General features: G+C 42.6%; 1 protein-coding gene across 1 annotated transcript in view; it reads right to left on the bottom strand.

The window, feature by feature from the left end:
- LOC134205450 (probable peptidoglycan muropeptide transporter SLC46) overlaps positions 1–10,264 on the bottom strand; it is a 105,280-nt gene continuing 95,016 nt past the window's right edge. Inside the window, exons 4-7 of the mRNA XM_062680700.1 lie at positions 1,911–2,179; positions 1,490–1,729; positions 649–889; positions 1–516 (exon numbers count right to left, since the gene is read on the bottom strand). Of these exons, the coding sequence (XP_062536684.1) occupies positions 159–516; positions 649–889; positions 1,490–1,729; positions 1,911–2,179 (1,108 nt within the window). The 3' untranslated portion in view covers positions 1–158. The remainder of the gene's footprint in view (positions 517–648; positions 890–1,489; positions 1,730–1,910; positions 2,180–10,264) is intronic.

Here is a 10,264-nt window from a genome sequence, read left to right as displayed (position 1 = left end):
TTAGTGTAAAAGTCATGTTTATTTAATATCGACTACGATAATAAAAATACATACATTAACATCCTTAGCATATTCTAGAAGGAGGTTCGTTTTCAATATATAATACCACAATATTAACGACTAATAACTTTGATCGTAAAATCGTTCGTCATCGTTCATCACAGCTTACAATGTTCCACGTGCAGCACTGGAAGATCCTTCATAATTTCGATCGTCTCGTGTATGACTTCACCCTCTGCTGGGTGCGCGAAAGCCGGGTTGGCGAGACCGGCCAACCCGGGCAGAGAAGACTTTCTAACGGAACCCAGTCTTCCTCTCAGGACCGGTGATTCCAACTCTGGCACCCGGGTACTCGGGGCCGATGGTGCCGCTCCAACCACAGTTCCGTTCATAATGCTATCGCCACTGCTGGCAACAATTTCCAGTCCATCCGGTGACAGTTGTTTGTACTTATCTTGAAGGCGTGTCTCTTCAGCCAATTCTATTGCCTCTCGACGATGCACGCGATACATCCAGCTGAAATGGAATTGCAAAAAAAATCTAAATAATCTTTCTGTGACAAAAAAAACACCTGCTTTATTGCCCTGATGAACAAAAATTTAAAATTTCAAGAACATTAATTTGCTACGCTACCACAGATAAACTCACAGGAAGATAATGACAGCCGGTGATGTCAGTGCACCACCCAGCAGGAAGAACGCACCCGGCAGCACATCTATCGTCGCTGCGTACACGGTGGTATACATCGGGGCGTACACCAATGGCATCAGTGCTTCTGCTACACCGAACAACGAATTCACCTTACCGAGCTCGTTACTCGCCACCAGTTTGGTGGCGATCGAACGCATCGATATGAAAGACGTTCCGTTGAGCATCTCCACGATAGGGCCTGCAAGAACATACATTGAGAAATCGAATGAATAAATATTATGAAGTTTTGTATTTTCAATACGGACTACACATTAGGAATTTTGTTCCTTCGTTAATTACTGATAATTTCCATTTCTGCAAAACACAATAAACATGAACATTATTCTATAAACAATTATAATACAGAACTGTATAACTTTATGAATACCTTGCAAAAATTGTTAAAAATTTCGGAAGAGCTCAGAGCTCAATCGGAAGCAATGCAAATTGCTGATGTAGGTACATGGTGAGAGCAAAATAAATGTAATATAAAGAAATTATATTTTTTTCACTGAAAATGTAGGAATGTTTCAAAATTTTCATAACTAAATCAAAATTAGCAATAAATAATTGGAAATATTTAATATCGTTAACAAATATGAATTCTGAATATATTATGCACAAATAATGTTTTCAAACATAATAATTTATGTCCATTCCGGATGGCCAATACCTGAAAAATAGGCAGTAAACTTAATAGAATCTATTTCTTCTGATATTTCCAAAGAAATAATACAAAACAATTTCAGTCAATATTGTATTTCCTAACAGTTTATATGGTTGTTGTGATGAGCCTTACCTAGATAAAGCTGCCACGTGGTCGCAGCAAATGCATAAACAAAGCTGGAAAGGATCTTCGACATACAAGACATCACCCCGATGAGGGCATCGTCGATGTTCAGCAGATGCGAAAACACACCCACCGAGAAGATGGTTCCGATCAATCCGGTCAGCATTCCGTAGCTCGAGAAGAAACTGAACTCCACCTCGCTCCAGTTGAATTTGTACCGCGTAAACAGATAAATGACCGACATTTCTCCTGTCAAGATAAAAAAGCCAAAAACAAAGACAATTAAGCGTCAACTCGGAGCATCGCAACGTGCGCTTCATCTGCCTAGATTGCAGCTAATAACTCGGTAACCATATGTGAGCTGATAAATTCCGGTGGCCTTCGCAAGCGCTCGTGTCTAGTTTAAGCACCGGTCTTAATTGAAACTCACCGTGTAGCGGCCCGATGACGACCATCACCACAATCATCAGCATTATCACCCGGAGACGGCGTTGGCGTTCGCCCTTCTTGAATGCCACCCGGAAGGTTTCCATCACGTGTTCCTTGTCGAAGAAATCGAGCAGCATGTTCTTCTCCTTGGCCTTGAGGCGGTCCTTTTCGCTGACGATGTCCACCTCCGGCAGGAAGAACACCCCGTAGAAGAACGCAATCAGATATAGGGTTGCCGAAATGGAGAAGATTCCATAGAAGCCAATTAGTCTATGGAGCAGATTATATAGGAAGAAAACAGCGTTTTATTAAAAAAAAACCAAGTCAATTAAAAAGTAGAAAAATAGAAATTTAATCATTTTATTTTAGTGGAATGTCTTCACTTGTCGTACATAGAACAAGTTGGTATTATCCATTATTATCCATCTATTTGTACAGATAGGTTTTTGACCTTAACAGTAGGCACTGAAAATGATCTTGAAGTTGAGGTCGAAATACGTATCTGTGGATGATACTGACTGGTCTTGGGTCACTTGTCATAAATGTCAAAATTAACGGGAATACCCCATTGTGCATAAGAACGTTAGAAATAATGAACGTTGCTCATAAAATGGGATTAAAAACGGCCAATGACATTGAGCTTGCTGACATTTAATCATCTTTCTCTTTCAAATGCATAGGATTTGGATAGGATTTGTTTTCAAGCATTAGGATACGTTTAGTGGCTGGCTATCTCGGAATACTTATCTGCAACTTGCCTTTTTTTCTGAAATTTTCAGAATTTTCCAAGAAAGATGCTTCCCAATTTCCTCAATATTTCTACGAGAAATCTGATAAGCAACAGACAAAATTGCTGAATTTCCAAGGGCAGTTGTATAAAGCCATCGTTGAGGTTGAATGATTTGCAACAACCACCCCGACCACCACTACCATTGAGATGGATTTCCGCTGAGACTGCTACCAGCGTTCAGTGGCGAAAATCTTTTTTTAATCACGTTTATTTAATAGGTGCCTAGTACCACTTTTATTATCCGATTTTGCGTAATGGTGACCTCCAAAATCTTATCAGTAAGGTAATGCGCTTTCTTGCGTGTCTTCACAAAAGTTGTGGCAAAAGTTGTGGCAAAAGTTCTCCTTGTCTATGACGCCAAGCTCGTAATTTCATTATTTTTGGAGATTCATTACTTTTTATGCTAACAAGTTTTAAACATGTTCATTATATAAGCATACGGCTTAAAGACATTTCGTCGAATGACGTTTAGTCGAATGACATTTGGACGAAAGGACATTTGGTCGAGGGGACATTTGGTCGAATGAACATTTAGTTGAATGGCCATTTAGTCGAATGGACATTTAGTCGCAAGGACATTTAGTCGAAAACTTCGGTGTTGAACTTAGGCTAGAGTAAAAAAACGCGATAATAAAGTGAGTATACATAATAACATTAATAGTTTGCAGCAATGATGTTATCGATCAATTAGTGATCTGCGTTTGATCATTTAGTGGTTTGTCAATGGCTCATTCCAGAGGCTGAATTTTAAAGTGTTTTGTATGGCGGACTTCTGGTGCGAGGGCTTTCCTACAACTCTGTCTGACAGATCGATGATCAAATTTCACTATTGAAAGAGTTAAGACGCTTGTTGCAGTAACTCATTTTAAATGACTACACAATTTCAATCACTTAGTATGAGTTACTGCTACTAGGGTCATAGCTCTGATATTAGTGAAATTCAGACAACGAACTGCTAGGCACAATTGTGGAGGGGCCTTTGCACTAGAGGTCCGCAATGCATCACATTTTGAAGTTTAGCCTCTGGAATGAGTTATTGATAAGATACTGAATGAATGAAAAATGTAGATTGCTGAATGATCGATAACATCCTTGGTTTGCAGCCATCAAATAATTGCAGCGCGTGTCTCAATCGTCGGGAAAATAATAAAATATATATTTGGTACTCGGTGGCTCATGCGCATGTATTGTCCTTTGCTCCGGTCGAGACAAGTGCGATCTTCAATAGTTTGCAGCAGCTATCGGGCAACTAAGTACAAAGTGCTGCGCGTCCGTTCGGTCGTCCAAAACGCGATAACTTTTTTGTCGTGGCGAGACAGCGAATTAGTGTTATTTACCATCTCATAGATCGTATCACTTACCGAAGTTAATCCTGATAAATTATCCTTTGCAACTAAAGCGATATCCTATCCCAAGACAATCGCGGAGATGCAGAGGTATACTCGGTCTCTTGTAGCAACGAGAGTCGGACTAATAATCCTTCCCTTCCTATATGACCGTAAGGACGTCGCCGGCGCCGTTATTGACTTTAGATATTTGAGCTCCGTGTACATTGAGAATGGGTAGTTAGCCCCAGTAAAAGAACACCGTAATAAAGAGAAAAAAGTTGAGAGGGCATGTAGATCAGAAGTGGGTAATTCAGTAAAATAAAATATCATATGGCTGGTTGTCAAAATTTTCCGCATCACTTCCAAAAATGTTTTTTTTTCGTTTTGAAAGGAAATGTGGTTGGTCTGTTCCCGGGTTCCCTTCCTTGACAAAGGTTTTCCGGAGAATTTATGCTACAAGTTTTGCAAAGTTAGGAACGAAAGAGATAGAGAGAGCGAGAGAGAGAGAGAGAGAGAGAGAGAGAGAGAGGGGGGGGGGGGGGTTTAGTTTGTAGTGTACATAGGTAGATAGTTAATCAAATTTGTCAAACAAACAATGCCTTGTTCAGGCCGAAATGTAGGACTTCTACCAAAGAACGAACGAAAACCTGTTTAAAAAAAAAGTATTAGAAATTTTGAAGATGAAGGGCGTACGGTCTATAACATTAATGTAGTTAATGTATTACCACAAAAAAAAAAAAAAAAAAATTAAATACGTAAATCACATAATAAAGGTACTATTAAATAAATGCACTAAAAACCCGATTTAACCCACTACTGTGCAGCGCTCGCTCTGCGCGAAATCTTGAGCGAACTAAGGATTAGATCAAAACCCACAAGTTGCTTGGAATGGAATTTGTCTAAACACCCACAGCTACCGCTCGTCACCCCGAGAAATCTTTCGGAAGCTCATCCAGGAAATCTTCACAAAACGTTACGCTCAGGCCTCCAGAAATTATTACAGAAATAAACCCCTGAAATTTCTCCAGGTATTTCCCCCAAAATTTCTCCAAAAACTCGCTCGGAAAATTGTTCAGTATTCGTTCCTTCAGGGTTTCCCCTGGAAATGCATTTGGTTATTCTATTCTCGCGGTTTTCAGCATAACATTCTGTATTTAATTCTACAAGAACTGAATGAGTATCATGGTTCTTGATCAAAAATTGTGCCGTCCAACTGCAAATCACTGTTTTTCGATGTTTCTGTATACATTTTTGCATATAAACTTCCAACGAGTACAGCACCGCCCAAACATTGATCGATTTGGCTGAAATTTTGTCCAGAGCATCAGGGCATCAAATAAAACCGAATAAAAGAACGGCCCATCAGATAAATAAAATTATTGTTCTATTCCATTCCAAACAGACAGATTACATGCAGCTTGTTGAAACATTATAAGTGAAATTCCATTTCAAAGAGATGAATGGAAGCCGAGTAGCCTGTCGGGAATACATGTCGGTTTCTTATGGGTCATGGAATATTTGGCTACTGCAAACTATTAAGATCGCGCTTGTTTCAACTTCAGCATAATCAACGTCCATAGCCCACACTCCGGAAGCACTGATGATGATACCCCAGTAACATTTTGGTTTTATAATGGTTTTAAGGCACTCTTGTAGAGTAAATAATGGTCTTCAAGAGCGTTATAAAACTAAAAATGTTACTTGGGTAAGGACGCATTCTACTCGCAGCTGGAACGTGAGTACGACAGCTGCCCAAGCCACGACGTCAAAATCATCATAGGAGATTTGAACGCTCAGGTTGGTCGAGAGGAGGAGATTAGATCGACTATTGGGAAGTTCAGCGCTCACCGGCTGACGAACGAAAACGGCATACGACTAATTGATTTCGCCGCCTCCAATAATATTGTCACTCGCAACACCTACTTCCAACACAGCCTCCCGTATCGGTACACCTGGAGATCACCACTGCAGACAGACTCACAAACCGACCACGTTCTGACTGATGGACGGCACTTCTCCGACATTATCGACGTCAGGACATATCGTGGCGCTAACATCGACTCTGACCACTATCTAGTGATGGTGAAGCTGCGCCCAAAACTATCCGTCATCAACAATGTTCGGTACCCTCGACCGCCGCGGTACGACCTAGAGCGACTGAAGCAACCTGATCTCGAGGCAGTATTGCCGGACGAGAGTAAGCTCGATGGGGCCCCTCTTGAGGACTGCTGGAATACAGTCAAAGCAGCCATTAACGACGCAGCGGAGAACAACGTCGGGTATATGGGACGAAGTCGACGGAACGATTGGTTCGACGGAGAGTGCAGACAGATTCTGGAGGAGAAGGACGCAGCGTCGCGCTGCAGCAAGGCACCCGGCAGAACGTGGAACGTTATAGACGGAAGCGGAGACAGCAGACCCGCCTTTTTCAGGAGAAGAAACGCCGCCTGGAAGAAGCGGAGTGCGAGGAGATGGAACAGCTGTGCCGTTCACGCAAGTTCTACCAGAAGCTCAACGCATCCTGCAAAGGCTTCGTGCCGCGAGCCGGAATGTGCGGGGATAAGGATGGGACGACGTGTGGTGATCGAAAGGTGGAAGCAGCACGAGGTACATTTGAATCGCTGAGAGTACATGCAGTGAAAGTCAAGGCAGCGGAGGAGTTGATCACGACAGTTCAGCGGACGATGGAAGCCAACCAGCCCCCACCCGGAGGGAAGTTAAGGATGCCATCCAACAGCTAAAGACCAATAAAGCAGCTGATAAGGATGGTATCGGAGCTGTGCTCGTCAAGATGGGCCAGGAAAAGCTTACCACTTGCCTGCACAAACAGATAGTCAGAATCTGGAAAACTGAAGAGCTACCGACAAGCTGGAGTGTGAGAACTTTCGAGCAATCACCATCCTACAAAGTGATATCCCAGATCATCTTCCGTCGTCTGTCACCATTAGTGAATGAGTTCGTGGGAAGTTATCAGACCGGCTTCGTTGACGGCCGCTCGACAACGGACCAGATCTTTACTGTACGGCAAATCCTTCAAAAATGCCGAGAATACCAGGTCCCAACGCACCATCTGTTCGTTGATTTCAAGGCGGCATACGACAGTATAGACCGCGTAGAGCTATGGAAAATTATGAACGAGAACAGCTTCCCTGGGAAGCTTACCAGACTGATCAAAGCAACGGTGGATGGTGTGCAAAACTGTGTAAAGATTTCGGGCGAACACTCCAGTTCATTTGAATCGCGCCGGGGACTAAGACAAGGTGATGGACTTTCGTGCCTGTTGTTCAACATTGTCAATTTATTTGTTTCGCGGATGATATTAACATTGTCGGCCGAACATTTGCAAAGGTAGCAGAACTGTACACCCGCCTGAAACGTGAAGCAACAAAAGTTGGACTGGTGGTGAATGCCTCAAAGACAAAGTACATGCTGGTGGGTGGAACAGAGCGCGACAGGGCCCGCCTGGGAAGCAGTGTTACGATAGACGGGGATACCTTCGAGGTGGTCGAGGAATTCGTCTACCTCGGATCCTTGCTAACGGCTGATAACAATGTCAGTCGTGACATCCGAAGACGCATCATCTGTGGAAGTCGGGCCTACTACGGGCTCCAGAAGAAACTGCGGTCAAAAAAGATTCGCCACCGCACCAAATGTGTCATTACAAGACGCTTATAAGACCGGTTGTCCTCTACGGACATGAAACATGGACAATGCCCGAGGAGGACTTGCAAGCACTCGGAGTATTCGAGAGACGGGTGCTTAGGACCATCTTTGGAGGTGTGCAAGAAGACGGTGTGTGGTGGCGAAGAATGAAGCATGAGCTCGCCCAGCTCTACGGCGAACCCAGTATCCAGAAGGTAGCTAAAGCCGGACGGGTACGATGGGCAGGGCATGTTGCAAGAATGCCGGACAGCAGCCCTGCAAAGATGGTGTTCGCTTCCGATCCGGCAGGTACGAGATGACGTGGAGCGCAGCGAGCGCGATGGGCAGACCAGGTGCAAAACGACTTGGCGAGCGAGTGTTATCTGTTTATATGTGGACTAAATAAATGAAATGAATGAATGTTCGATGTTCTAAGTTTTCCAATTTGTTCTTAAGTTCAGACCTATTGATCTACCATGTCAACCGGGTTCAACACAAAGCCAATAGCAACTCATAAAGGCCCTTGGAGGCCATGTGCATGATACGATCCAGATATGTCCATGGTTCTGAAGGAGAAGAAGATGAAGAAGGTGTTCATACATTCCGCAGCAGCATAGGGCAGTCCAATTTGGTTGCTGCAACTCAAATGTAACTGAATTCAGTTGTATATAGATAAGAGAAACCTTCATACAACATGTGTGCTGCTCGGGTCCCTTAGAGCCCATGCGCATGATTTACGAATTCTTCTTCTTCCTCTTCTTATTGGCAATCCACACTGGGACAGAGCCGCCTCGCAGCTTAGTATTCGTTAAGCACTTCCACAGTTATTAACTGCGAGGTTTCTAAGCCAAGTTACCATTTCTGCATTCGTATATCATGAGGCTAACACGATGATACTTTTATGCCCAGGGAAGTCGAGACAGTCCAATCCTAAAATTGCCTAGACAAGCACAGGTAATCGAACCCAGAAACCCTCAGCATGGTCTTGCTTTGTAGCCGCGCGTTTTACCGCACGGCTAAGATTTTTTGGAGAACAGTTTTTGGAGAACTTAGAACATCCGTTTCGGACATAAATAGATAGTAAATCATGGCCTCTAAGGGCCTATATGGGTTGTTATTGACTTGATGTCGAGCCCAGTAATTTTGGTAAACCAATTCGTCTGAATTCCAGAATGATTTGGAGAACTTAGAACATCCGATTTGAACATATCTAGATCGTAAATTGGATATATCTGTGCAGTGTAATTTGACTGTAGGCAAGCGGGAGCCACGTGCACTTCCAACGCCTTATGCCATATGATAGTTCACTGCATGTGGCTATCGACTCATTGCCCGATTGCTTTGATTGCTAATAATGTGACTGTCAGGTATGGTTCGCATTGAGCCTACTTCGATGGTTTCAAAGTAATTTAGTATTTACTTTGTATAGTAAATGGCAAGTGCTATTTCGCTGCCACACATTTCCCCTCTTCTCCGGATTTTTTTGGAAAAAAAAGTTTAGTTTTACAATACTCCACTATGCCCATAAGAACCAAAGTATTAGCCCGTTAATTATATTTAACATTACCATACATTACATACTCGTTGAAATCAGCTAGTCAAATTATTACCCTAATGACCAAACAAAGGAATCAAAATCAAATGTTTTGGGATGACGTTTTTGCTAGATTTTTACAAAGATTGTATTTCAATTACATATCAGTAAGTTGCTGAATCTAAATGTCTGGGATTTCCAAATATGCTGTTGACAATGACGTAGCTTTTCTTGCTTCTCCATTCTTCACTGGCCCTATTTATTTGAACTTTCATAAATACTGTTATCTTCCTGAAATTTGCATAAGGTACATTAAGCCTTAGAGCAAACTATTGTATATGCAGAATGATTTTTTTTTTTTCAAACGCTTAGTGACACCACATGTCATCTTGTATTGTAAATATTGCAAATATTGTAAATAACTACTGTTTTTCAAGGGCCTCCTGGGTCATTAATGTTAGAATACAACTGACTGTGTCTTACTACACTAAACGTAATTACAATCGACTCTCTATATCTCGATGTTCTGTATCTCGATATCTCTCCCTATCTCAATGGTTTCCTCGGTCCGTTCAATCTGGGGGCAGCAGGGACTTTGTCCAAGGGCTTGACGAGCCCTCCCCATGGCCACTGCGAGTTAGACCGGGACCATCGTCCCTAACCCCTAATCCCAAGGCGTCAAGCGACCCGTGCCGAGGGGATGCATGGCCAGGGGGGTGAAATAATAAGCTAGGCCTTTAACGGAGCCTGTGGGGTACCTGGGCAATCCGTTCAATCTACATACATTTGGGAATTCTACATCTCGATAAACTCCCTATCTCTATATTTTGTTCTGGATTCACTCTCCTTATGTCGATATGTTCAAAATGTTTCAGGCTACTAGACAATCTTTGGACAATAACAAACATATCAACAACAAGAAATGACATTTATTGTGTTGTCGTTTTTTCATAGCAAAGGGCTTTTTTGGATCTAGTACCCATTTCAGTTTTCCTTCGATTCCTCGATCTCTCTCTATCTCGATGGTCCCTTCAATATCGAGATGTGTAGAGGCGATTGTA

Source organism: Armigeres subalbatus, chromosome 1 (genome assembly GCF_024139115.2).
Source record: "Armigeres subalbatus isolate Guangzhou_Male chromosome 1, GZ_Asu_2, whole genome shotgun sequence".
NCBI lineage: Eukaryota > Metazoa > Arthropoda > Insecta > Diptera > Culicidae > Armigeres > Armigeres subalbatus.
The sequence above is the reverse complement of the archived record's forward strand: the minus strand, read 5'-3'. Positions and strand labels throughout refer to the sequence as shown.